This window comes from Oreochromis aureus, linkage group 5 (assembly GCF_013358895.1).
Source record: "Oreochromis aureus strain Israel breed Guangdong linkage group 5, ZZ_aureus, whole genome shotgun sequence".
Lineage (NCBI taxonomy): Eukaryota > Metazoa > Chordata > Actinopteri > Cichliformes > Cichlidae > Oreochromis > Oreochromis aureus.
This window is the reverse complement of record NC_052946.1, coordinates 12,334,927-12,362,850: the sequence shown is the minus strand read 5'-3', so window position 1 is coordinate 12,362,850 and position 27,924 is coordinate 12,334,927. Positions and strand designations below refer to the sequence as shown.

General features: G+C 42.6%; 1 protein-coding gene across 15 annotated transcripts in view; it reads right to left on the bottom strand.

Moving 5' to 3' along the window:
• magi1b (membrane associated guanylate kinase, WW and PDZ domain containing 1b) overlaps positions 1-27,924 on the bottom strand; it is a 136,449-nt gene that overhangs the window by 6,348 nt on the left and 102,177 nt on the right. For 5 of the 15 annotated variants that reach the window (XM_039611915.1, XM_039611919.1, XM_039611918.1 and 2 more), the window contains exons 13-37: positions 24,441-24,472; positions 22,977-23,021; positions 22,508-22,552; positions 21,351-21,395; positions 20,928-20,972; positions 20,559-20,603; positions 20,295-20,339; positions 19,793-19,837; positions 18,926-18,970; positions 18,331-18,375; positions 18,022-18,066; positions 17,654-17,698; positions 17,390-17,434; positions 16,936-16,980; positions 16,460-16,504; positions 16,178-16,222; positions 15,652-15,696; positions 13,394-13,640; positions 9,929-10,020; positions 8,988-9,180; positions 7,003-7,383; positions 5,145-5,348; positions 2,496-2,589; positions 2,313-2,397; positions 1,297-1,440 (exon numbers count right to left, since the gene is read on the bottom strand). In XM_039611915.1, the coding sequence (XP_039467849.1) occupies positions 1,297-1,440; positions 2,313-2,397; positions 2,496-2,589; positions 5,145-5,348; positions 7,003-7,383; positions 8,988-9,180; positions 9,929-10,020; positions 13,394-13,640; positions 15,652-15,696; positions 16,178-16,222; positions 16,460-16,504; positions 16,936-16,980; positions 17,390-17,434; positions 17,654-17,698; positions 18,022-18,066; positions 18,331-18,375; positions 18,926-18,970; positions 19,793-19,837; positions 20,295-20,339; positions 20,559-20,603; positions 20,928-20,972; positions 21,351-21,395; positions 22,508-22,552; positions 22,977-23,021; positions 24,441-24,472 (2,192 nt within the window). The remainder of the gene's footprint in view (positions 1-1,296; positions 1,441-2,312; positions 2,398-2,495; positions 2,590-5,144; positions 5,349-7,002; positions 7,384-8,987; positions 9,181-9,928; positions 10,021-13,393; positions 13,641-15,651; positions 15,697-16,177; positions 16,223-16,459; positions 16,505-16,935; positions 16,981-17,389; positions 17,435-17,653; positions 17,699-18,021; positions 18,067-18,330; positions 18,376-18,925; positions 18,971-19,792; positions 19,838-20,294; positions 20,340-20,558; positions 20,604-20,927; positions 20,973-21,350; positions 21,396-22,507; positions 22,553-22,976; positions 23,022-24,440; positions 24,473-27,924) is intronic. The other 10 variants (XM_039611921.1, XM_039611917.1, XM_039611923.1 and 7 more) reach the window with 10 other exon arrangements.

The following is a 27,924-nucleotide window of genomic DNA, read 5'->3' as shown; positions in this document are numbered from 1 at the left end:
GTGCAAACGCACAGTGAGAGAATAAATAAAAACACCTCACACTTGATCAAGCACTCCGGGGAAAGTGCTATTATTTATGTACAATTAATCAGATGGAAAGGTTAAATATTGCAGTTTCATCACAGCTTCTGTGGCATGTATGAATGCCACTTTACAAGCTTGTCGTGAAACATGAATTAAAATGTGCATATTCTGTTTGTGTGTCTTAATATTACAATCAGATGGTGAACCGTCTGCATGGCCGAGCCCGGAGGTGACTGTTTGCGAGTCAGTGAAGCATGGCTTGCAGTAATTGGGGGTACATTATGCAAAAGCAATTATACTGATAGATAATATTATTGTGATGGCTGTAAGGTCTACAAGGCTGCCATCAACTCCCCCGCCCACAGCTAATCAATAAAGTCAACTGGCTTGTACTGCACCTGAAGGCAAGGATTTATAAAATTATAATTGGTATTTATAACAACGGTTACAATCAGCAGTCGTTTTTCAGATATGCTGTTATGTGCACCCCCGTCCAAAGATAATTTTATAGCATTCAGGCAAGCTGATGGATTAAGGGATGAGAAAATATGACAAATAGTTAAATTAAACATTCATTTTAAAAACACTCTGGATTACTAAGGAAAAAAACCCCGGAAAGAGACGTAATTTTTCTTAGCTAAATTGCAGCGTTAATGTCTCGCACAGCTCCACCAAAAATAATGAGGTCCGACCATTTCTCATTAACGTTACAATTATTCCACTAGAACGCTTTTTACAGATGATTTCAAACTACGCTGACAAACGCCAAGACGACTATATTACAGAAAATTAACTAAAACAACCGAGGGAACTGTCCGCCATTATTTCTAGACAATCTGTTGGGTGTTTCCAAAGAAAGCAAGCCGTTAAAAAATAAAACTTATTTGGAGGTATTCTAGCTACTGAGGGAATAATGGCATCCCTGTTGACACAGCTGCATATAACCTTAAACTGATAAAATTACGTCACAGTTTTCCATAATTAAGTATAATATTAAAGGGGTACAGCAGTGGTTACATTTCAATAGGCCGTCCAACATTTCCTGTAAAACAGCTCCATGTTATTTGGCTGTAAATAAGGCTGTCTGTCATAAATTTGTATGGTCTAAATATGAGCACAGATGACGAGATTGCAGTGTTACTTGGGTAAGTGCTGGTTTCCAGCAGTAGTTCTTATGATGGTCAAACTAAACTTAAGTGTTTGGTGGCGTGACCCTTTCAAGACCCCGAGAAAACAACCTCTGAGCTGCGTTTCCCATTTGTGTGTCCATACCATCATCTTTCCGTTGCGAACAGCTGCTCCGTCCTCGGCTAACCTCAGCACGTACAGGTCCATGTTGTACTCGCGGCCTCCTCGCAGGCTGAAGCCGAAGCCTTTGTTGTCTCGCTCCAGGTCCACGGAGTAGAACTCAGAATCCTGGATGGAGACAGACGCCATGTTTGGAGGGAGAGAGAGTGAGAGGAGAAAGGAGATGTTTGCATCAAAGTCACCTTTGTGATTCAGGTTTCAAGTGTGCGCGCGTGTCTGCGTTTGTGCGTGCGTGCTTGTGTGTGTGTGTGTGTCTCCTTTGAAGGGGGATCCTATTTCAGAAGCAAGGGACAATTGCCACCTTCAGGCAAGTCTCACCTTAACAGTTGTGCTACACTTTTCCCCTTCGTGTGTGCGCGGGCTCGTGCTTGCATGTGTGTGAGTGTGTGTGGACATGCATATGCTCAGGTAAGGACGCTGAATTATTGATGCCGTGGGCCCTGGCCTGAAAAAGTAGAGAGGGCGCAGACGACGAGAGAGAAAGAGGAGGAGGTCTGGGAACCACACAAGGACGGGCAGCCAGCCTCAGCAGCTCCTGTCTTTACGCCCTCCTAATCTCCTCTGCTGGAGGATCAATGCTATCTGTGAAAGCCATCTCCACACCAGCAGATTAATTCAGCGGTGAACAGAGTGGACTGAGGGGCTACTTTGAAAGCAAACAGGCTTTCCTTGATGCACACACTCAGATAACGCCAGCAGGTCGGCGTAAAAAGATAAATAAATAAAAATGCACTTGGTTTGTCCTTGGGAAGGTAAGTGGGTATATTAGTTGATAGATGGAGGGACAGGGGAGGGGATGAATGACTGTTTAGATATCGCGAAACAGCTGAATGGATGTATGAAGAGACAAATGTAGATTAGATGTGGGTAGAAAAGTTGATGGAGTGTAGAGGACCGGCGTGTTTTGATGGAGACATGAAATGAATGGGTGTCCGTATGACTGATGTAACTGCTAAGACTGCGGCGCCTCTCTTCCTCACCTGAGTGCTTGGGGGTTGCTGCGTGGGGGGCTGGGGAGGGGCGGCTTGCGGGGCAAATGACTCCTGTTTTGGTTTAGTGTTGGTCCTGAAACAGAAAAAGCGTGAAATATGAGGCCTCAGTGAGGGGTCGTTCCAAAAGACATTTCATTATTAGGCAACTCGGTTTTCTGCCGTGCTCCTCACCTGGCCTCCGGTGCGGCCTGTTGCTGAGCGGTGTGAGTAGTGGTTATAGTGGCGATCTTCTCTGCATTTGTCAACAGAGATGCGTTCGATGATTCTGCAGAGGGCGGAAGAAGAGCAAGGATATCGTCACGAGATAACACACAAAACAAAAACAAAGAACAAGATTGATTGTATTTTTCAACCAATGAGAAGACGGGGGGGAAAAAAGGCTTGTAATTGAATATGCTGTCATTTTGTATAGACATACTCTAACAGAAGCCTCTCCGGTTTCCTTGAAAGCCTGGGCGACATAAATAATTTCACACGTGGAGACATTTCATTGTTTTCCTTGTGTCAATCCGACCTACAGGGACCACCACGAGCCTCGAAACCAGTTTCCAGGCTTCTTTCACCACTTAGCCATGTTCCCGGACACTTGGGTAATACTGCGGTTTGTGCCATCAATCATTTGGTAAACGTACAAAGGCTGTACATCACATTTTGGACTGAAACTAATCCTCCTGCCTCTGAATTGTCAAGTAGGGAACATCCACGCCAGTGGCATTAGAGCTCGTGCTAACTCTGTCTTTTGTCTCTGCACTGATCCACTCATTTTCAGTTATCAGTGAAAAACAACAGACAGGCCGTCATCACGCGACACCTGCTGCATAAACAAACCTTTGTTTTATCTAACCACCTCATCCTTCTTGGCCATCTACAGGCATCCTACATTTGATTACAACTCTGCACCTCCCCTTCCCCAGTCTGCTACTCGCCATTCTTCTCATGGTCACTTCCCTTCTCACCTATTAATCTCCTTTCCCTGCGGCACTCCCCTGGAGCCTGGTGGCTCAACCATTCCATTGCCCGCTGCTCAAGATGTACAGTGTCGACCACTCGAGCGGGAGTGCGGATGAGGGAGCTTCACTTGAGACGGCAAAGAGAGGAACCACAAGGAAAATCTTCGACCACCCTTTCAGTTTTGCAGCCTCACGTTTAACCCCCGTAAAAACCTTCACTATCTTTCCCTCTGCCTGATTTGCATGAATCACTTCCTTTTTCTGTCGCCTCTCTTCATTCGTCTCTCCTCCGACTGCTTTCTCTCCGGAAATTACTTCTATTCTGCGCGCGACCTACTGCCTGCTTTCCCCTTTCTCGCTTAACTAAATAAATAAGTAAATAAAACGTGCACAGAAAAGGAACTGAAGCGTTTCTGTAATTCGTCTGTGGCTTTGACCACACATTTGCCCTCCAGCCCTGAATGGCGTGAGCCGGGAAGGACAGCAGGTACAATCGATTCAAGGGAGGTAAAGAAAACGAGCAGTACAGAGGGGAAAAGGATACGAGAGCTACAGATTACACTTAAAATACAATATGTGCAAACAATAAAAATCATATCACATCGAGCATGTCTAGCTCTCTTTTCTCACACAGTGGAAAGAATGAGGAGGGCTTTGTCTGCGCTCCAAATTTATGCTGCAGAGACATCAGCTCTGATGAAGGTATTAGTTTCTTGTACACGTATTACTGAGCAGCAGCAGGAAGACTCCCATGCTCGTTTCCTCGACACTGCAGGCGTACCGAGCATCAGCTACTACAAAACTCCATCTGTGCTCTCACACGGTGGGAGAGTTGAGCTGAATCAGACTTCACCTTTAGAGGAAGCTCTCGCTATGGCACTCGTTCCCATCAGAAAGTTTAAAGATTGGACTGATCCACAAAGAAATTGGCGATGCTCAGCCATTTGTAAACGGAGGCAGCCAGAACAGTCACTCAGAGGCACAAGTTTAGAAACACAAGCCACCATCTCTGCCCGACACTCTTTCTGCCTCTGTGTCAGACAGCATCTGGTTGTTTGACACATGCACATAAACACAAACCAGAACTTTTCCGATAAAGCATATCCAGTTATTCCTCGCCAGCGCCTTCTCTCTTGCTCTCTCTGTGTCTTCTTGGCAGAGCAATTTTGGCTCACTGTTCTCATCAACTGCTCTGAAGGGAGAAAAAAAAAAACCCCTCTCCATCCATAAGAAGCGAGGCGGAAAGCAACGAGCGGCCGACAAATAGCTCCTATTCCTACCAGTGTGCAGGTTGACAGGGAGTATTGCCTTTCCATGTGCACACACGCACACACAGGCTTAATTAAATAGCATTTGTGAAGCACGCCAGGGTGATATGTCAGCACAAAGCACAGACAGTTCTCAGCTGCACAGCGCAACATACAATGCACACAAACTTTTCCTTAAATCCACTTTGACAGAGGAGACACACCCACATGCACAGAGGAAATTCAGCATCTCTCGGTGCCTGTCTCGCTCGCCCTCTCTCCGCTCACGCACACATACACACCAAAATCTAAATGACTCTTGCATGTTTTAAAAATGCGGCCACGCAAAAGGCAGGAACGCGAAAGCTAAAAAAAAATACCAAAAAAAAAAAAAAAAGCTCCCAAATATCCCCAAAGAATCACTCCTGTCAACACTGCGGAGGCGTTATAGTCACTTTGAAAGCCACTGAGGAAAGTGCAGACTTTACATAAGGAATACTTAATAACAACAACAACCCAGGAAAGTGACAACAAGTCTCCTCAAACATAATCAGGCTATCTAATAATAGCTGATATGGGGAAAAACATCTGACCTGGTTTTGGATTCTCTTTTCTCTACTCACCATCTCCAGGAATGATGCGTAGTGTAACCGTGTTTCCAGCCTCCTTGATGAGGTTGACGATGTCCGAGTGGGACTTGTTGGTGATCGAGCATCCATTCACAGCCAGGATGCGGTCGCCGACTTTCAACTTCCCGCAGCGGTCTGCTGGGCTTCCCTCAATGATGCGTCCTATTTTGTGGGGCATGGCCACACAAGCATTTCCAGCTATGGTCAGCATCGATGTGGATGTGTAATGCATGCGTGATTGAGTGTGTGTTTGCGCGTGTAAATGTTGGGGGATTGTGTTTGGTGAGAGGAGGAAAATGGGAGGGAAAAGTGGGGAAGGAGCAGAAGAAGAGGACCAAGAAGGGTTAAGGTTAATTGACCCGCAGCCAACAGTCAGCCAAGCAAAAGTCACTGAGAAGAAGAAGAAGAGGATAATATGCAAGCACTGGAAAAGAAGGGTCAATTTAAATGTGCACTGCAAAGAAATAGGAGGATTTGTCTTACTATTTCCTCTAAATAGGTTTTCCAAACGATTCTCAACGTCTAAAAAAACCTTGTGATGTTACAGCTCTGTTTCATCTACATCCCAAACACCTGCAACTGCAGAAAGTTAGACTCTGCAAACATACATCAGAGCTGACATCTCACCAGCTACCCTGAAGTCTCTCTGTTTGTTTCACTCTGCAGGCCGACATCAGTCACTACAGACTGACGCACCCAATCACTCATTACTCTCGCCACCCTCTCCCCTCCTTACTTTTCATTATTATTCTTCCATCCTTCCCGCTGCATTCACACTTTTAATACACAACAAACTCATCTGGTCCCAACCTGTTTCTGTCCCCCTGAATAAACCTAACCATCTAGGACTGTGAAATATCAAGAGCAGCAGAGTAGCAGAGAGATAAATCTTCCTTTACACGTTAACTGAAATGAAATAAAGCTCATCTGCTAGCCTGTGCTTTCTGCTTTGGCCTGTGAAAAGGAGCTTCACTTTAAAAAAAGAAGAAAAAAAAGCCAATCTGTAAAGCTAAGCGTTCACAGACCTTTCCAGTGCTGTACACCCACACAGGGAGAGAAGAGCAGGGTGCAATGTCCTTCTAGTGTAGGTAGGAAGCCATGGCAGTGGGCAAAAAGCGTACATGGTGTACGGATACAAAAGATACAGTGCTACGAGTTTCTAAAAGCAACGCTGAATCTGATTTACTTGCGTTGCAGTGCAATATCAAACAGAGAAAAACTACACCATTCACCAGCTAAGCAATGAAAAAGAACCTCACAAAAAAGAAGAGAAAAGAAGATAAAGTTTGAGTAAGCGAATATCTCTAATCATATGCTGGAAAATAAATAGAACCCATTCACGTTGATCATTTCCCCTATTTATCTTTCTTGCAGTGCTCATTCTCATTAAACTGCTATTAAGTTTTTAGTGCCAACCTGCTCCGCACAAGCCATTTAAGTTCAGCTGAATAATACAAGTGGCTTTATGTAAGACCTACTTCACTTGTGATCAATTATGAAAGCCTTGTGTGAGTGTGAGCAGCAGCTGCAGGCGAAGAAAGGGTTTCAGTGTCTTGGTTTGACAGGCTCAGATGAAAATGAGAAAGAAGAACCACTTCTTTGAAGAGTGTTGATATTGATCTGCTGGGACTGTAAATAGCCAGAATGTGCACTGGCTGTCAGGCTATTTAGCGTTCAGTGGTTTTTATAGAGGATTCAAAGGATTCCCGTAGTGCAGACGAGAAGATAAAAGGTGATGAGGAAAAAGCCAAAGTGTGATTTGGGTTTTTGCTGAGCAGAAGTGATTTTTGAAATAACAGCATGCGCTGCCATCAACAGCGCGCTGGTGGTGGTGTTGCGGGTGCTAACTTACCGAAGGTGGTGCCGGCTTCAGGCCTCGACACCGACGAAACGATGACGAAACCGAATCCTTCGTTCTCGCCGCGGCGGATCTCTACGTCGTAGGGCTGCAAAGCGGACGAGACGACAGCGGGGGTGGCGATGGGCGGCTGAGAGGAGGTGGTGGCGGCCGCAGCGGCGACCACGGCACTGCCGCCGCCCCCGCCGCCGCCTCCACCGCCTCCTCCACCGCTGCCAATGCCAGAGGTGGAACCGCTGCCGGAGCTCACCGTGTTGAGGGAGTTCTGGCTGCCCTGTGGGGTGCGCTTCCCAATATCTTCTGTGAAACTGGGTGCCTGGGTGCTGCTGTGGTGCGAAGACGCCGGCGATGGAGGCATGTCTCCCTCTGCTTTAACTAAAAATGACAGGAGGAGGAGGACACGGTGAGAAAGATGCATAGATGAGGTGCAAAGTGCAAACAGGAGGGTAAAAAAGCACAGATATAGAAGATTAACGGCAAAAGATCAGAAGGGAAGTGAAGCCAAAGGTGAGACATTCAGGAGACAATCAGGTACAAAACAGTGTGAGAACCTAATGTAATGAAAGCAAAGCTGTACAAAAACATATGAGAACATCCCTAAACGTTACGTGAGCAGTACAATATTAAAAGAAGGTAAATAAAAGATATTTAGCTCCTCTAGCACACCTAGTTTATCTTATGATTTTAAAAAAAGGACAGCTTTGGAAGAAGGCCTCTTCACCAATCTCTCCTCTCATCTGTTTCCAACAAAAGATGAACCGAGGACGTGGTCTGCCTGCTCTATCTGGACATTTCATTCCACATTTCATTTCCTGTACAGCTGCTCAAGGAAGGCGCCTCATATTCTCGACGCTCTGAGGCAGACAGGGAGCAGCAATGCACTAATGTCTGGCTGCTGTCATTGGGCCGAAGGTTGGCCACCCTCTCCATCATATTTATGGGCCTTTTTTTTTTTTTTTTTTTTAAAGGAGCAGAGCTGCGCTGACCGGAGTGAAGTCAGCGGTGGGGCGTGGGTGTTAGCTCGTGGTAGCGGCTGACCACTTCCACACCCACACTAAATTCTAGGAAGGCGAGAGGTTGACCTTGTATATATTAAGAAGGCCTCTGGGCTCCTGATGGAAGTATGACTGACATAAATGTGGCACTTGGTAAAGTAGTGGGTGCATTTCTAAAACTGAACAATGTTTTACTGTAAGCGAAGCTGCAAAACCACGATACAATCAAATATAAATGAAGCCATCTGGGACTGCTCTCAAAACTGATTCAATACACATCAAAATTCACTGATAAAGTGAAATGTTATCAGTGAATACACTATATGTAAACAAACTGATCAGTTAGAGATACTTATAGTTTTTGCAATTTATGAAACAAAAAAAAAAATATTACGGCTCTGCTAATTCTGAATCCCGCATAAAGGAATTTAAATAGAGAAACAAATGGTGTATCATTTATTTATTCACTTGTAAAGCGAGACAGGTCATTTTTGGACTATTGGCCAACAAAGCTACTAGTTGAAACTATTTGAAATTGGATCCTGGCTGTTTATAATAGGATGAAATTAACTGACTTAATAAAACGTGTTCTGATTGGTTGCACTGTAGATGGATGAACCTGTTTGTCTTTTGCATTTTGCTTTAAAAGTTCTGCAGTATTATTTGTCACTTCTTACTACCAAGGTAAACATCGGCTTCACCAGTCAGAAGTAAAATCAGTAGAATTCAATAATAAATGGACTGCCACATTCTTACGGTGCTATATTCTATCCATCTGTGTATTTTCACAGAACCACATATTGGTGGATGATGTATCCGAATCAGTTTTCCTTTCAGTATCTTACAGACACTTTGCTCTGTGGACTGGAGTAAATGACGTACTCTATGTCCTGAGCCACAATAACCTGAGTGTATTCTTGGATCTCTTAGGAGGTCTTTAAAAAGCTTAAACTACTCCTCCATCTCGAGCTGCTTGCTTCTTACCAGCGTAAGTGGTTTTGCGCCGCACTGTGAGGTTGACATGGCCCTGCTTGGCAGCCTGCTGCATCAGCTGGACCACCAGTTGGTGCGACTTTCCCACCACCGCCGTTCCATCCACGCATATCAGCTCATCGCCGGATCGCAGGCGTCCATCTTCATCTGCAGCCCCGTACTTGACTATGTGGCCGATGTAGATCTGAAACGCAGCAGACGAATGAGGCTGCCGTGCGTTCGAAAGCACGCGGCGACAAAGACTGCGCAGCTATACGTTACGCTGCACCTTTGCAAAATAAATGCATGGAAAGCGATCAAGCGGTATTCTAAAAAGAAAAAGTAAGACATTAAAGTGCATGACATATAAAAATGTGTCGATTTTCTCAGCGGCCATAAACTTGGCATGCGGCACAGCTACAATTTAAACTTCAGCATTAAATCTTTACTATTCTCTCAAGCCTGTAACAGTAGTAACCCAAGCCAAGCTCTAAAGTAAATCATTATTTTTTTTCCCTTTCAAAAGCAGGGGGGGTGGGAACGCAGTGCAGGCCAGTGTAAACGAGAACAAACAACTTTGACTCTTTAAAGGAAAAGAAAAAAGAAATGGTGTGTGTGCAGGGTTTTCTTCTTTCCCGACTGGTTAAGGCTACATTGGTCAGATCAGAGAGAAGCAATCACAGATATGAAATTGTTGAATTCCAATACACAAGCATGGAAGTGCACACAAGGGGAAGATAAGAACTGTTGTGTTGAGACTGTTGAAAGAAAATCCTATAGCTGCTGCTCCCACTAGAGCTGGGAATATAGCATCCTTTTCATCATTCAAGCTACACAATCTTGTCAGTTTATCCATTTCTTTGGAGATGTGCGGTGAAAAGTGAGGAAATTGAAACGCAAACTGGAGAGATTTCAGCCGTGAGATTGAAAAAGATTGAGGGAGAGAGACTCACAGGCTCTCCTGGCTCGTTGCCTCCGAGGATCCTGAAGCCGAACCCCGTGTCCTTCCTCCACAGGAAAATGTCCTGCTCCTGGAAGTCTGGAACTGTGAAATCAACAAGCTGCAATAAACACTTATGCACAAGCACAGTCGGCCTTGTGGGATCTCTATTCCTGCACCGTGATGCCTTCAGACATTTCATTTAATACCCTCAGGTACACATTCAGCCAACCACAGTGTCACCATAATGGATACACCTGCTGTTCTGAGACAATCAGATATGTTTGTTTATGTCAGCATGTAAATAATGTCATCATTTGTGTTCAAAGCTTTGTCACTGTGGTAGCACACTGCACACAGACAGACAGTAAAAAAAAAAAAAAGAGCCATAAAAAGATAAAAAAGGATCTATTTTGGGCGAAGAGTATAATTTTAGAGCTAAAACAAAGTGAAAAGACAGGCTGAGAAAAAAGATATTGGTGCCCATCGTTTCCATAATTAGAAACGATCAGACTATAATTCCCTTCTGATCCTTTCCGAGTATAGTTTCACTTTCTCGCAGCTTTTTAAAAGAACCTTAGAGACTTTCAAACGGGCTACAGTGTTTCTCTTGTGAGGTGATGTGTGACACGCGATGCATCATTTGGCTATGCTGGAGTGCACTTTCCACCTGACCCCCCACCCTGAGTATGGGTAGTCACAGCACACTCGTAGCCACGAGGGAACCGTGTGCGTACACTAGTAACTCGAAAGGTGTCGCGTTATAAAAGAGGAATCGCACCGCAGCGAGTGACAGCTCATGGTTAATGTAGCAGGGGAGACTGAAGCGAGCTCAGAGCCCAGAGGACAGGAGGAGATGATTTGCATGCGTGTGGCCTTATCCCATTGTACATATGAGCTTCTTTGCTTTAAATACGCAGCTTTGAATCCCCATATACGTACGTGCGCATGCATTTCCATGGGCGCAGCTGTGTTATGTGTGCAGACAAACATCTCTCGGGGAGATTTCCTTTTTTGTTCCAGCTGAAGCCGCTGCTGCCAAGGCCGCTAAAACCACTAAGAGAGGGTGGGGTGGCAGAAAGCATAAGCAGTCTGCTTCCAATCTGCTCCTTCAGTCAACACTTAAAATCCCCGCGGAGCGCAGCTATCTCTTCCAATCTATCACAGGGTTACTGTGGAGGAACCGGAGGAGGAAAGAGTCAAAGGCTAACTGTCGCAATCTGCACCCGCACTCAGGAAGGTCAACTGCACACGCTGCTCCTGCCCATTAATAGACCCATAAGTGATCCCCACAGTGAGGCAACTGGGCATGAGCGGATCAATATTTTCCCAAGATAGACGGCCCTATTCAAAGCTGTGAGTGATGATGTTACAAAAAAGGAGATAATTTTTTTTTAAAACCCCAAAATAATCAAAATGAAGTCCAACAAAAGCACGAACAAGCTTCCTCCGCTTTTACAGCAGGCTAATGCTGTGCGAGATTTTGGGACGTTTTCTTCCTGCAAATGGAAATCACTCCCTGCACGGTAAGTTTAAAGACCTTGATCTCGGCAGAATTTTTCATTATAGTGAATGTTGCGTGGAAAAATGTCTCTGCCCTATCCAAGGCCTGAGCCCTATGGAGTGAGTTTTATGGAGAGAGCTCAATGAAGCGTGAGGAAGTGGAGGTTTTACACCTGCTGTTCCTCCCGTGCTGTTCAAGGGGTTTCTCGTTGTGACTCTATACCTCAGAGTGCTCAGCTTTCTTTTATATTTCTCTTTACATCCCCTTCAAATGTTTTGATCAACTCTCCTATTATTATTCTTTGGGGTTTTTTTCTAACATTTTAGCAGATCAAACTGGCTGGGCAATTTAGAAATCACCTACTCGGATGTCATCATATGAGGGCGGGTATGTAGACAACATCCCCCCCCCGTCCTTGGTTGTGGATTCTTTCACTCCACCTCTATTATTGTTATTCATTTATTTATTTCCAAATCAAATACTATTGTACTCTCAACTAATCATGGCAGCTTTCCAACAGGTGTCTGAACCACTGCCTATGCTCAGCCCTTCATTTTTCATTCTTCTTCATAGCCATCTAAATAATGAAAATCCTCAACAAGTGCGGCTGGAAAACTGATTAGATCTTTAAAAAATAAATAAATGAATGAATAAAAAGCCTTTGCAGATTTCTCTCTTTCTGCTATCTTTTTCTTTTCTCTCTCTCTTTTTTTTTTAACTTGACAGTGAATATGATGGTTATTCTTTTTAATTGGTGCAATCCCCTTGCTTTGCCAAGGCGGGGGGTGGGGAGGTTTACAATCCGCCAACATCTACTCCACTCTTGTACTAATTATACACCATGTGCCTCTTAAGGGAAGTCTAAAATAAAAGTGTGTCAGTGGTGCTGTTGTCTGGTACTGAGTGAAAGCGGCAACTAGTAATTTTAAAAGGACACAATCAACAACACATTGGAGGCCAATACGTCTACAGCTAGTAACAAAAATTACAATGAAGTCTGAACGTTTACATGTGCAGACATACTTCTGTATGCTAGCTCTTTTGGGAAATACTATTACTATTCAGTTTCTTGTGGAGTCTCAGTTTTGAAGATTGACAGCACTTTGATAGCTGAATGCTAAATGTGAAAGAAAAGCCAATTAGCTTAGCTGGGAAAAAGACCAGAAGATGCTTGCCATGGCTATGCCAGAATAAAATACATGTACCTGCTAGTCATAAAGCTAGAGTCTAATAATTTTACAAGACAGCATATATACAAACAAATGTAAACGGCTTTCTTTATTAGCTAAGCTCTTCATCTACCATCACTGACATCTATCAGCAGTTTTCCTTCAAGACAGGTGACTTGATTTTACAGTCTACAATGTCCTCCCAATGTAAGGTTTATGCCCTAAATTAACAGTACTGGTAACTTCCAAAATCTTTATTTATATATATTTATTTATTTTTCTATAATGGTAAATCCACCAGCATGCACAAGCTCTTTTATCTAAACCAGGGGTGGGGAACTCCAGGCCACAAGGGCCGGTGTCCTGCAGGTTTGAGATATCATCCTGGGTCAGCACACCTGAATCAAATGATTAGTTCATTACCAGGCCTCTGGAGAACTTCAAGACATGTTGAGGAGGCAATTTAGCCATTTAAATCAGCTGTGTTGGATCAAGGACACGTCTAAAACCTGAAGGACACCGGCCCTCGAGGCCTGGAGTTCGACACCCCTGATCTAAACCATGTATTTAATGCCAAATACTTTAAATTCAATATTTTACATTAAAAAAAGCTGAAAAAAGCAAAGCTCAATTATGGTCATTAATTTGCATCCCTGAAGAGAAATAAATATCTGACCCAGCTTACTTACAAGCACAAAACGTTCCCCAAAATGACCACCAAGACACCAAAGACACCAAGGGTCTGCACCGAGCCAATACCCCATGCTGCCCTCATCCAACCGCCACCAGAAATGAATATACTTACGCCTACTTTCATACATGCTCCTGGACTGGGCCCAAATCTTAAAGGGGTCCGGTTTTCTCTGGATGGTCCCGTCTCCTGGGGAGTCCTGGATTGGGAGTCCCGGCAAAGGCTGCGAGGGAGGTGGGGGAGCGTTGCTCTCACTGAGAGCGGGTGCCAGGGAAGAGTGCACAGGCGAGTCTGTGTGCGCGCTCCGGTGGCTGGAAACACTATGCTGGGAGCTGTTCTGGCTGTCCTTCCTTGACAACTGCTGTTGGAGAAGCAGATCAATATCATTTGACTGTTTCTAATCTCCTGCACAGGAGCATGGAACCTGAACTCAGAAATGACTGACAGGAGGAGACAAAAACATTAAAAAAAGAAGGTTATTGCATCGTCAACAGCGGAATAGAAAACATGAATCTGGGTTGTGGTTTGTGAGGAGGAGGAACAGGGACAGCGGAGACGTGAATACAGAACAATTCTGAATTAGAGTTCAAAAAGATTAAAGATGGCTTCTCCTTGGGGTGAAAGGAAGCACATTCTAAGAGTATAATGTCAACCACTGTCGTATTGCTCCCTTATTTAACACAAAGAATAATCAAGCTGTTTTATGCAGAGAATTCTTTTAAAGCTAACAAAGAGGGAGGAAAAAAAAAAAGAGGACCTCAATGGTTTCTCATGATTAAGTCATTCAGCTATGGGAGAAAACACTGTGGAACTTACAAGAGTGCATTGCCTATTCCTTTTGTTTAACAGAGTGGAATGTATTAACAAGGAGCTGCATTCCCTGCTGTATATGGAGGGATAGTCACAATGAATAAAGCACTCCAGGGGTTTAAAAAGAAGAGAGGACTTTACTGGTAAAGGCAGAAATGTAAAACTGCTTATAAATTGCTACTCGCCCCTCAATAACATGCGCACTTAAGCACCTGTTCGAGGATTCGAGCTGAGTAAAACTCACAATCCCGAGCTCAGGCACAAGTGCGCTGCGAGTATCGGTAAAGATCCTGTTTGTCATCCTTGTCACTGCATCTCCCCTTTGCAATCACCACATCGCCGCCATTGGTCTGCAAAATCTCCACTGCTGCGAAGAAGCCAGCGACGCGAAAGGGTTACGGGGCACAGCTCGGGAAAGAAAGGCCGATATTTTAAGACGGTAAGCGAAAATGACAGCAGTTCAGTCTCTTCACGTCACATGACTACACATTACTTTGGACGCGGAGGACAAAAATATACCAGGAAGGGGTGGAGGCAAGTGGCTCGTCTGTTCTCAAATATCAAAGTGTTTGGCCTTCAAAGTGCAGTCATGTCTTCACACTCATTACTCGCTGAATCACTCTCCTACACCTCTGCAATTCATGTTTATATTCATCATCCTTGTTAGACATAAAATAAGCTTGATGCTTTAGCAAATATTAAGTCGGGGCTGTGGCTCCAGCTGGAATGCTTACTCTGCTGGTGCTGCAAATAACCTCACTGGGTTTTGTGGTGTACTTATAATTAATCAGAAATGCAGGCCGTGTTGATGCTAAAGTCAGACCTGAGGACTGACGCTCAAACCCCCCCCCCAAAAAAAGGCCAACCAATCTGTATATTTTTTCTTGTTTGATGCACAGAAAGTCCACATCCTATCCCCCTCTTAAATGAAAACAAATCTCCTATACTTGATGAATCTATTAGATTTTGACCTTCTGCAGTCATTGCGTTGTTCCTCGGTGGCCCGTGAGTGGTTTAATACATTGGTTTGTGCTGCTCCAATAACTTATTAAAGAGACAGAAGATGGGAAGCGAGAGGCATTGGTAGGTGGGGCAATGAAAGCAAATCCTCACTGCTTCCTAAGACTCAGCTCAGTCCTGCTTAGCGTGACGCATCACTGGTTTGGCACACATAGAACTTCTTAACATAACATGCATTTAAAAAGCATACCCATCACCTCTATTATCTGCTATAGAAATCCCATTATAATCCCATACCCAGCATTAATATCATCACACATCCCAACAATTTTCTTCCCTAGCTAACTGAAATCACACAGGGTGGTCTCTATATGTAGAAGCCGGTGGAAAATCATCCTGCAAAACTATACTATACTATTACTGTACTACTAAACTTTCACTCAGACACAGCTGATAGTTACTTGACGTTTTGGCACCGGCACCTTTTCCATCGCCTCTGTTATGCTTTCAAGAATACCATCACCATTACCTAACTAGCACCACCATACATGACATCATTCTCCCACCAAAATTCTGTACTGTATCTAAATGATCTCACATACCCTTCTAGAGTAATCGTTGTATGGAGGAGCCATCGCAAAATCATCCTGGAAAAACACAAATAATCATAAAAAAATGAAAATTACAAAAAGCTCCTGAAATATGTGCAGAAAGTGGTTTAGGCATTGTCTCGATAAGGCATCAGATGGATAGCAGCATCTTTGGTCGACAATCTGTGTATATTATACTCTACCCCAATATAAGGGCAAACGCTGGCTTTTAAAACAGCACACTTATAACTTGAGTGATGATCCCTATCTTATTAAGCCTTAAGGACAAGGCATCTAAAACAAATTGAAAATTTTAGCTCTGTCCTGCTATGGCACCAATAGTTTTTCTGCAGCACCCAATCAGCCTCAGATATCCAAACGTGTTAAAAACATTATGATTTTTCACATTTATCAGTGGGAAGTTGTTCATCAGCTCTATTATCTGCTATAAGAATTCAATTACTGTTATCAACCCATCACCGTTATCCAAACAGGTCATTCCCAAAACCTTCTCCTTCTCTAAACAAAGATCACATACCCTCCTTCCATAAGCTCTGTACCGAGGATCCATCTCAAAATCATCCTGCAAAACAAAATTGGCAATCACAGATTCAGTCTACAAAGTCCTTTAATAATCAAAGTTCTAAACTTCGAGCATTTTAGCCTCATACACTAAATGCAACGTTAAACATTATATAATGCTAAAATGATCATTGCCACCTTTTTCATTGTGTCATTTGTCAGCCTAGGATTATCAAACCAACATCAATATCACCACTTATTTCTAAAGATTTCACCCCATCTGAACAATATCACATACCCTCCTACTGTTATCTGTGTATGAAGATTCCACATCAAAATCATCCTGCAAAACAAAACAAAGTTTAGCTCCTGGACTCTTTATTGAAGCCTCTTGATCTTGTAATATGTGCAGAATTTGGTTTAGCATTTGAAGGGCATCATCAAACGCAGTGTTAAACATTATGCTAAACATTATGTAAGGTGGGATGCGTTCCTCTAAAATCTACATATGTCATTCAGCATTAGTGATGCTGCCACAGATATACACTATCACACCCAAAGGGAGTCTTACTGCTGTCCTGCAAAATGACCAGCAGGCCTACATTAGGTTCACTGTCCTTATGTAGTACTAAATTAACAGCAACAACTAGATTGCAGGGCCTCACATAAACAACATCTTGCATTAAAATATTCAATTGAAACCTCATGCATTAAACCCATGATCTTTGGCACCACGCCCCTCCCCTTTCAATGTATCTAAATGACATCACGTACCCTTCTTCTGTTATCTCTGTATGGAGGAGCCATCGCATAATTATCCTGAAAAATAATTTTTTTAAAAATGAATACAAAAAAAGCTCCTGAAATACATGCAGAATGTGGTTTGGCAATAACTTGCTGAAATAAGCAAGTCTGTCTTTTAGAGCACATTATCTGGGTAGTAGCATTGGTTGCTTAAAAAAAAATAAAAATGCATTTTTCTGTATAATACAATCATGAACACTGATTTTGAAATTGTGTGCTTGCAGTGAGATAACTGTTCCTCTCTGTTATTGAGCCTGAAGGATGCAATATCCCCCCAAAACTCAAAGATTAGCTTTGTCATGCTAAGCTGCCAACATCATCACACAACCAAAGAGTAAATACAGTAAAAAGATTATGCATTAACACAGTTATCATTGGCAGCTTAATCCTAAAATCTTCACGTCATGTAAACAGCATCACATACCCTCCTAATGTTCTCTCTATATCCAGGATCTGGCTCAAAATCATCCTGCAAAACAATATTGGCAAACACATTTTCAGTTACATACAGTCTGCAGAACCCCTCTATTAATAAAGGCATTACATCATGGAGCTATCAACATTATGCATTTACACTGCTCTCCCAGGCACCTTATCCATCACCTCTCTTATGAGCTAAGAATTATAAAACCACCACCAATAACGGCTCATTCCTAAAACCGTCACCCATCTAAACAATAACACATACCCTCCTAGTGCTATCTGCGTATGAAGATTCCACCTCAAAATCATCCTGCAAAACAAAATTGGCAAACATGTCCAATCTAATAATGCCTGAATGACACTTCTAAACTGCAACAAGGCCAGTGTAGCACCCGAACTCCATGCTATGGCTCCATGCTCATGTAATATGTACATTTATGTAGCACAACATTAACAGTCATAATTATGTTGAGTTGCACATAATATCTTTCCGTGTAAGACAATTTAGTTAAACCTGAATGCATTAAAATATGATCACTTTGTATTAACATTATAAGAATACCATCTCCATCATCTGCCCAGCACCAGTATGATTACACCTCATTCTCAAAAACTTTAAATGACATCACGTACCCTTCTTCTATAATCTCTGTTTGGAGGAGCCATTGCAAAATTATCCTGAAAAACAATAATAATATAAAAAAATTAATACAAAAAAAGCTCCTGAAATACGTGCTTGTAGTGAGATAAATGTTCCTCTCTGTTATTGAGCCTGAAGGATGCAATATCTCCCCAAAATTCAAAGATTAGCTGTGTCATGCTAAGCTGCCAACATCATCACACAACCAAAGAGTAAATAAAGTAAGAACATTATGCATTAACACAGTTATCATTGGCAGCTTAGTCCGAAACTCTTCACGTTATGTAAACAGCATCACATACCCTCCTAATGTTCTCTCTATATCGAGGAGCCGGCTCAAAATCATCCTGCGAAGCAAAATTAGCAAACACATGTTTAGACTGTAGGACCTCTTTTATATTATCAAGATGATGGTTCTATTTTAGTTTAACAACTAGACTTTTTACAGTGTATTCATCATTGTGTAACATAGGCAGATTGTAGTTTGCTAACATCTTGCTAAAATAAGCAAGGTCTTCCCTTAAAAAGCATCATCTCAATGATGGCATGCATTGCCACAACTGAGAAGCTAGCATTTGAACTGTAAATGGCTCCTTCCTTATTAACATGACAGTATTGGCCTCAAACAGGAATGATAAAGTTTAACTCTGTCCCCAGCAGGAATGACTCATGTTCACTGTCTTTATGCACTGTAACATAAGGAGTCATAATTTCTTTGAGGTGTGACACATAAATAGCCTCATACACTAAACGCAATGTTAAACATTATGTAATGCTAAAATGATCATTGGCACCTTTTTCATTGCGTCTTTTGTCAGCTCGGGATTATCAAACCACCACCAATATCACAATAACTCATTGCTAAAACCTTCACCCCATCTGAAGAATGTCACATACCCTTCTACTGTTATCTGTGTATGAAGATTCCACATCGAAATCATTCTGCAAAACAAAAATTGGCAAAGACACGGTCTGTTAGACGCAGTCTACAGGGTCCTTCTAATAATACCAGAGAAAGATCTGCACTGAAACCAGCCCAGTTTAGCACTTGGCATTTTTGATATAGAGTCATGGTTGTGTCCTTTGTTATTTCAGCGTTGTCTTGCTGAAATAATTTAAGACTTTTTTGAACCCGCCTTGAATATTATCTGTAAGAAGAATCCACATCAAAATCATCCTGCAAAAACAAATTGGCAGCCATGTTCTGTCAGGCAAAGTTCAAGCAGGCAAAGTTTAACTCCTGGACTCTTTATTTAAGGCCTCTTGATCTTGTAATATGTGCAGAATTTGGTTTAGCATTTGATGGGCATCATCATGATGGTGGGATATGTTCCTCTAAAACCTAGAAATGCTGTTCAGCATTGGTGGGGCCGTCACAGATATACACTCACACAGTGCAATACCATCATGAATGCAAACTTGAACTGTATGCCGATAACAACATGGAAGGTTTCCGTTTCATTTAGCCTGAAGGTACAGCACCCAAAGGGAGTCTTACTGCTGCTCTGAAAAATGACCAGCAGGCCTACATTAGGTTCACTGTCCTTATGTAGTACTAAATTAACAGCAATAACTAGAATGCATGGCCTCACATAAACAACATCTTGCATTAAAATATTCTATTGAAACCTCATGCATTAAAGCAATGATCTTTGGCACCATGCCCCTCTCCTTTATTAAATTTATAAGAAGACCACACAGCACCATCTACGCACACAAGGTCATTCCCGAAAAGTTTCAATGTGTCTAAATGACATCACGTACCCTTCTTCTGTTATCTCTGTATGGAGGAGCCATCGCAAAATTATCCTGAAAAATAAGAATGTGCAGAATGTGGTTTGGCATCGTCTTGGTGAAATAAGCAAGTCCGTCCTTTAAAAGGAATGATGTGGTTTGCTCTAAAACCTATACATATTAGATTGTAATCCAATGCTGTCACAGAAACAGCTTTTTTAAACTATGTGTTTTTAATGAGATTGAGAGTTCCTCTCTTAATTAACCTTGAAAAACATTGGATCCAAACAGAACTTCAAAGTTTAGCTCTGTCCTACTAAGCTAACAGCCAGCTTGACTTTGGTGAACTGCCTTTGTGTACTACAGAATTAACAGTCAAATTTACTTTTTCTGACAACCAGACAGTTAGTAAAACCAGTATGGATGACCATGATTATCACTGACAGCTTATTCATTGCTAACATCTGTTATAAGAACACCATAACCACTGTCATTCAGAATACTTCCACCACCTCTGAATAATATCACATACCCTCCGAGTGTTATCTCTGTATGGAGGATCCGCCTCAAAATCATCCTGCAAAACAATATTGGCAAACACATTTTCAGTCACATACAGTCTGCAGAATCCCTCTATTAATAAAGGCATTACATCATGGAGCTATCAACATTATGCATTTACACTGCTCTCCCAGGCACCTTATCCATCACCTCTCTTATGAGCTAAGAATTATAAAACCACCACCAATAACGGCTCATTCCTGAAACCGTCACCCATCTAAACAATAACACATACCCTCCTAGTGCTATCTGCGTATGAAGATTCCACCTCAAAATCATCCTGCAAAACAAAATTGGCAAACATGTCCAATCTAATAATGCCTGAATGACACTTCTAAACTGCAACAAGGCCAGTGTAGCACCCGAACTCCATGCTATGGCTCCATGCTCATGTAATATGTACATTTATGTAGCACAACATTAACAGTCATAATTATGTTGAGTTGCACATAATATCTTTCTGTGTGAGACAATTTAAGTTAAACCTGAATGCATTAAAATATGATCACTTTGTATTAACATTATAAGAATACCATCTCCATCATCTGCCCAGCACCAGTATGATTACACCTCATTCTCAAAAACTTTAAATGACATCACGTACCCTTCTTCTATAATCTCTGTTTGGAGGGGCCATTGCAAAATTATCCTGAAAAACAATTTTTAAAAAAATGAATACAAAGAAAGCTCTGAAATACATGCAGAATGTGGTTTGCTGTCTTTTAAAGCACATTATCTGGGTAGTAGAGTTGCTTGCCCCCCCCCAAAAAAAACATTTTCTGTACAACACAATCATTAACCCTGACTTTTAAATTGTTTGCTTGTAGTGAAATAACTGTTCCTCTCTGTTATTGAGCCTGAAGGATGCAATATCTCCCCAAAATTCAAAGATTAGCTGTGTCATGCTAAGCTGCCAACATCATCACACAACCAAAGAGTAAATACAGTAAAAAGATTATGCATTAACACAGTTATCATTGGCAGCTTAATCCTAAAATCTTCACGTCATGTAAACAGTATCACATACCCTCCTAATGTTCTCTCTATATCCAGGATCTGGCTCAAATTCATCCTGCGAAGCAAAATTGGCAAACACACATTACTCTGCAGGGTCCTTCTAATAAAACCTCAGATGAAAGTTCTAAAAAAGGTCAGCCTGGTCTCTCACGACAGAGCCATGGTTATGTAACATTTACAGATTGTAGCTTTCTATGAACTTGCTTTAATAACAAGAGGCTTTCTTTAAAAGGCATGATCAGGATGGTTGCTCCAAAACTTGCATATATAATGTATCATTGAAGCAGGCCTCACAGATGTGTGGATCAACCATACTGTATGTAATAGCGCCATCATGAGTGCTGGCTTTTCAACAGCGCACTGATAATGAGATCAATGGTTCATTTCATAGTCAGCAAGAAGGACCCAGCATTCAGAAGGTCCAAAGCATCCAAAGTTTAGCTCTGCCCTGCAAAGTCACCAGCAGTCCTGACTCAGGTGCACTGTGTTGATATGCTACAGTATTAACAGTCATAAATGGTTTGTTGTGTCACACCTATGTATCCTCGTGCAGCTAAAATGTATGTTCAACATTATGCAATAACACCAGCACTACTGGCAGTTTATCCATAACCTTTACTATTTGCTAAGGACACCAGAACCATCATAAATCCACCACCTCCTAAAACCTTCACCCCTTCTAAACATGATCACAGACCCTCCTAGTGTATTTTCTGTAAGGCTGATCCAGCTCAAAATCATCCTGCAAAACAAAAAGAACCCCAAAAAACATGCTCAGTTTACAGACTCTTTCCCACAATGCTGCAAGCAGGTCAGGTCAGCACCTGGACTCTTTAAAAAGAGAGTCCTGCTCATGTAATATGTGAAGAATGTCGTGCATTACCTTGCTGAAATAAGCAAGGGCTTTCTTAACAAAACAAAAAAGGGCATCATCAAGATTGTGTCATGTGTTGCTCTGACATATGTTTTTGTTTTTTTGAAAGACGTGGGGATTACTCCTGCACTAATGCACTCCATCATGAATGCAAGCTTTTGAACTGTGTGCTGATAACAAGATGGATGGTTTCTCCCTTATTTAGCCTGAAGGTACAGCACCCAAAAGGAATTTTAAGTTTTACCAGTTTAGCTCAGTCAAACCTTCTCCCCATCTTAAAAAACATCACATACCCTCCTAGTGTTAACTCCGTATGGAGGATCCAGCTCAAAATCATCCTGCAAAACGAAATTGGCAAACACGTTTTGTTAGACACAGTCTACAGGGTCTTTCTGGTAATACCTGAAATAAAGACTTTTGAACTGTACGCTGATAAAACGATGGATGGTTCCCATCTCATCTAGCCTGAAGGTACAGCACCCAAAAGGAATTTTAAATTTAAGCTCTGTACTGCTCTGTCACCTGCAGACTCATGTCTTTATGCACTGCATTATGTAGTAACATAAGATACATGATTTGATTTGTCATACATAAATAGCCTCGTACGCCTAAACACAATGTTAATGTTAAACATTATGTAATGCTATAATTATCACTGGCAGCTTATCCATCATCTCTTTTATCAGCTAAGGATTACCAAACCAATAATATCATAACACCTCATTTCTAAAACCTTCCCACCAACTAAACAATATCACATACCCTCCTACTGTTATCTGTGTATGAAGATTCCACCTCAGAATCATCCTGCAAAACAAAATTGGCAAACACATGGTCTGTTAGACACAGTCTGCAGGTGAATAATACCAGGAAGAAAGATCTGCACTGCAACCAGCTCAGTTTAGCTTCTGGATGCTTTACTATAGAGTCATGCTCATGTAATATGTGCAGAATGTGGCTTTGCGTAAAGAAAGATATGTGGTGGCATGTGTTCTTCTATAGCAGAGGGGGCCACAGTGGGATACATACAGCCCACTTTGATCTTAAGTGTAAAGACATTTAACTAAACATTTAATCCGTGACATGTTTTCATGTCAGAAAAAGAAGCACAATCTCAAGAGTAAATCTCTGTTTTTCTACAAGACAAATGTGTTAAATTACAGAAAACACTCTGGTAGCTCACTGCCCAGACTGTCCTGTATTTATAAAACAAAGTTTTGGTTATTTGTAGTTTTTTTTAAAAAGTTGGTTAATAAATAAATATTTAAAAAAAATAAGAAATTTCTACATTAGAGAGTGAGAAAGAGGAGCTTTTCTAAAATTTAATGGTTTATCTCTTAACTGCTTAGGTGTAGTGAAATGGTGAAAGTCTTTACAGGAAAAGCTGTAAAACTTATGAAAATACAGTTAAAAGTTTCATTCAGATTTTGCAAAGCCTTCCAGTGGGCCGGATTGGAGCCTTTGCTAGGCCGTTTCTGCCCCCTCGCCTTATGTTTGACATCGCTTCTGTATAAACTGTATAATATCCTTCACCTTTAGTGGTGCCTACACAGTGGGGGAGGCTTACCCATGCTGTGCGCACTAATACACTCCAATACCATCATGAGTGACGCTTGAACTGTATCACTTATGCATGATTCCTATGATCGGCTATGAGAATACCATTAACTACCCAGCACTAATATTACAGCACCATCATTTCAAAACCACCACTGCATATCCTCCTAGTGTAATCTCTGTATGGAGGGTCCAGCTCAAAATCATCCTGCAAAACAATATTGGCAAACACGTCTTCAGCTGCACAAAGTCTACAGGGGTCTCTCTTTTAATAAAGACATTACAGGATGGAGCAGTCTCCCAGCTGTGATCATACATCAATGCTCACGCTGCAAACTTAGAACCCAGCGCGATGCGATCATCAGCGTGTTAGCAACCCAGCTCACGCGGTGCATCAAAGCCCCTCGTCCCATCCCCCATCAGAAAGGGGGGCGGGGAGGAGGGGTGGGGGGGCTACAGGAATCCACCCCCGCACAGTATCCTACGTCCACAAACAGACCCACAACATCAGCACAAGTTGCAGCGCACAGAGGGGAGTTAGAGATGAGGCGGGAAAGGAAGAGACGATGATATTGAGACATCCCTCAGAAAGATGCACACATGTGGTTAGAGGACGGAGGTGGACAGAGGTGGATGGATGTAAAAATTAAGATTAAAACAACTACTTACCAGTTTTGGGCTCTTCTTTGCAGGTGCCACTCCTGTAAAGCCAGACAGAGAAATGGAAGGGAAAAAAAGAGAAAGAGAAAAATGTTACCAAAGGAGTTAGAACATTTATTTCACATTAAAATAAAGGGGAAATTTAAAAAAAATATGGGTGGGGAAAAAAGATTAATGCAGACTCCCCAACAGTGTCACAACAGAGCAAATCTAGCTCTCGTCTCATTCTCTTTCCTTTCCTCTCTTTCCCTGCTTGATTTCATTCGCTCGCCCATCCGCGGCTTACGTTTTGGAGGAGGAGGAGGGGGAGGAGGGGGGTGTGGGGTGTGGGGGAGGTGGGGAGCAGGCAGCGCGATCTATCTGCATCGCTGCCGCGGCCAGCGTTTTGGCTTGACTGGTGCGGCAGAAGAGCGCGGCCAGCCCCCGGGGGGGTAACCCAGCACTCTCGAGACCCTGGCTACCCAACGGAGGCGCGCACATGTGAGCGTGTGTTTGAGGGAGGACGAGTGAGAGTTAAGGGGCAGAGACAGGATCCTGGAAAGCAACTAAAGCCGGCGAATAAAAAGAAGGTTGTAAAAGAGGAGAAAAGCAAGCTTTGCTCTGGAGTTCCTGGCCGTAGCATTACCCATGGAGAAGGAGTCCAAGATATTGAACATTAAATTATAGGCAACCGTCAGTTCCCCTCTTACTGAGACCATCTTCCTGTGTCCGCTGAGCGCCGCGCTCCGCTGTCAAAGGCTCCAACATCTATAGGCAGTTGGCGCGTCCTCCCAGTCTCTCCCTTCCCTGCTGCCTTTTCCTTTTTTTCCTGTCCCTGTTCCTTTCTCTCTCTTTTCCTCTCTCTCTCTCTTACTTCACTGCACACTGTCCTCCCTCCCTTTTCTTCCCTCAGCATCATCACCCTCCCTCCCACCCTCCCTCTCTCTTCTTCTTCTTCTGTACGCTCCATCCCAGCCTCCCCTCCCACCCCCACATGCTGGTAAACATCCATGCAGCTACACATGCGCTCTCGCAGGCTTCCGACACAAATCAAGGTGTGCTTAAAGTATGACAGCCACGCTGCTTCTGCCCGAGTGAGCAGTGACCAGAAAATATCATTTGCAGCAAGATCGTTGTACCCGACAAAGCGCGCACACAGACGAAAAAGACTGACAGATTACTGAAATACCAACACAGCGCAGATCCGACCAGGTAAATGCGCTCCTTAAACACATCGCTCCCTCCCTCGGCTCTGCGTGAAAAAAGCGGCAGTGTGAAGTCACGGATATGAGAACGCGTGGAGGAGTGCGCGAAAGAAAGAAAATACAAGAAGTGTGGTTTTATTTCCCTCTACAACGTTACAGTACAGCAGCGAGTGGAGTGCCGGCCAAACACACGCGCGTCCGACATACAAAAGAGTGGGCTGTGCTTCATCTGTGAAAATGGGCCACTACTGTGTGTCAATCCTTTAGGGAAGCTGAGAGGATAAGATCTTACATATATACACACACACACACACACACGCGCGCACGCTCGTCTTCTTTATCTCTCAGACATCTGGGTTCATTCACAACTGACAGCTCCAGCTGTGTTGCGTCTGCAGTTTTTCCTTCTTTCCCCGCTACTTCCCTTTTCAAATCGATAGGAATCGTTCATTCAGAAGTGTGTAACAATCTGATAAAAAAAAAAGAAAAAGGATGCATACTAGACATAATCCCACTGAATCCCAAGGTTTTCTCTTTGGACCGAGGAGGCTGTCAGTCAAGGACTCAGGACAGTGTTTTACTATCCTTCATCTATCCACTGCAATTGATCTGCCGCTGCTCCCTGTCAGTGCCTCTTAGCGGCTCTGCAGCCACAAAGAATTCAGAATTTCATAATGTGCAGCACATGTTTTTTTATTTTTGATTAACAGCTTTAAAAATTGAAAGACAAACTGAATATGTTTGCTATTTAAACAATACCAACATGACAGGCGTTCATTTTTGTGCTTGCAAGCTGCATAGCGATACTTCTACTCTTTTAATGATGCTGTACTCTAATTAGTTTCAAGATACTAGGTGTTTTGACAAGCGTGCCACAACTTCCTCAGTCTTTTGTTGCCTTCGTCTCAAAACTCACTTAAACATCAAATTCCAGTTTAATAGACTGAAACCTGCAAGTGCATGAATTCTATTTAGAGTTTATGCTTTTATTTAATATTCCAACTTTTCGGAGAAACTACATCGGATAGGAAAAACTGAGATAAATCAATTATTGAAATAAATGTCGGTTTCAATCCTAAAGCAAATAAAAACAGGGAAAACACAACTGTGCAAAGGTCAGCTTCACATCTGTGTGCATCTCTCAGATCAAAAGGGATTGTGGATGTTTGGGCCAACCTCCGGTCCCAATTACAGACACAAGGAGGGAAAGAGCATTTTTAGACAGGTGGGCGATTTGGCCTGGCCGGCAGACTGACAGCCTGAGTGAGAGAGCTCAACTAAAACCTCAGCGCCTCCAGCTCTCAAATAATGGACCAGAACCACTGTGGGCCCTTTTGCTCATTTTACTCTGCTTACCAAATCTTAAAAATGAGTGGCACGAGACTCTTTCGTAAGAGCCAATAATCCAACTACTAGGATTTTTCTGTTTTATGATTGAAGATATCAACAAATCGGCGTGAATTTCAAAGACAGGAAAATAATGAACTCTACTGTATCTTTGAGGACTGTGACAGATTATTTTAAGTAGCTTGACAAAGTAATACTTTTGTTTGATTGCCAGAGGAGATAAAAAACCTGAAGTTGAGGGAAGATGACTTGGTTTTCTTTGCGCATGAACACCCTGAGTTTATCATGACAAAGAATTTTGGGCAAAAACTAGCACAGGTTAAAGTAAGAACTGTTACTAACAGCATCTATACATAAAAATCGAAGCACTGACACACCGAGTCAAAAGTTGTGTGCAAAAAATTCAGCAAAACAAGCTGCCAAAGGTGGGTACAGTCTGACAAAAAGCAGTACACCTTGTACACTACCATGCAACAGATAGGAACTGTTGCACCAACCTGGCAACACAGCAGTTACTAAACGGAAGCCATTACTAAGCAGATTATGTTGTCTGTCCACAGTGCGTGTCTGTGTGTATGTGCTACTAGGTCTCGGCGAGGAGTGATGGCTTCCAACAGGCAGGTCCATCTGTCACCGTGGCGACAGTGCCTGGTGACCGTGGGGAACTGACAGATGGTCTCTAAGCAACGCTTGTTGTGGTGAGCTGCTTTCTGCTGTACAGTGAAGGAGTGAAAAGCTCATATCAGCCGTGTCCATCGGCATCCTCAGTGTGACAGTCATGCTAAGTGCAGCGTTACTGAGGATCCTTCTTTGTGTGCCTGTGTGTAAATAGAGAATTTACAAGTGCCAGTGTGGCTAAATAGCAAAGATGACCAGGGTGAACAGGTTAAAAAAAGAAAAAGAAAACGCAGTGGAAGGTAACAGGTTTCCTTATGGGGAAAGAAACTGTCCTTTTTTTCCCC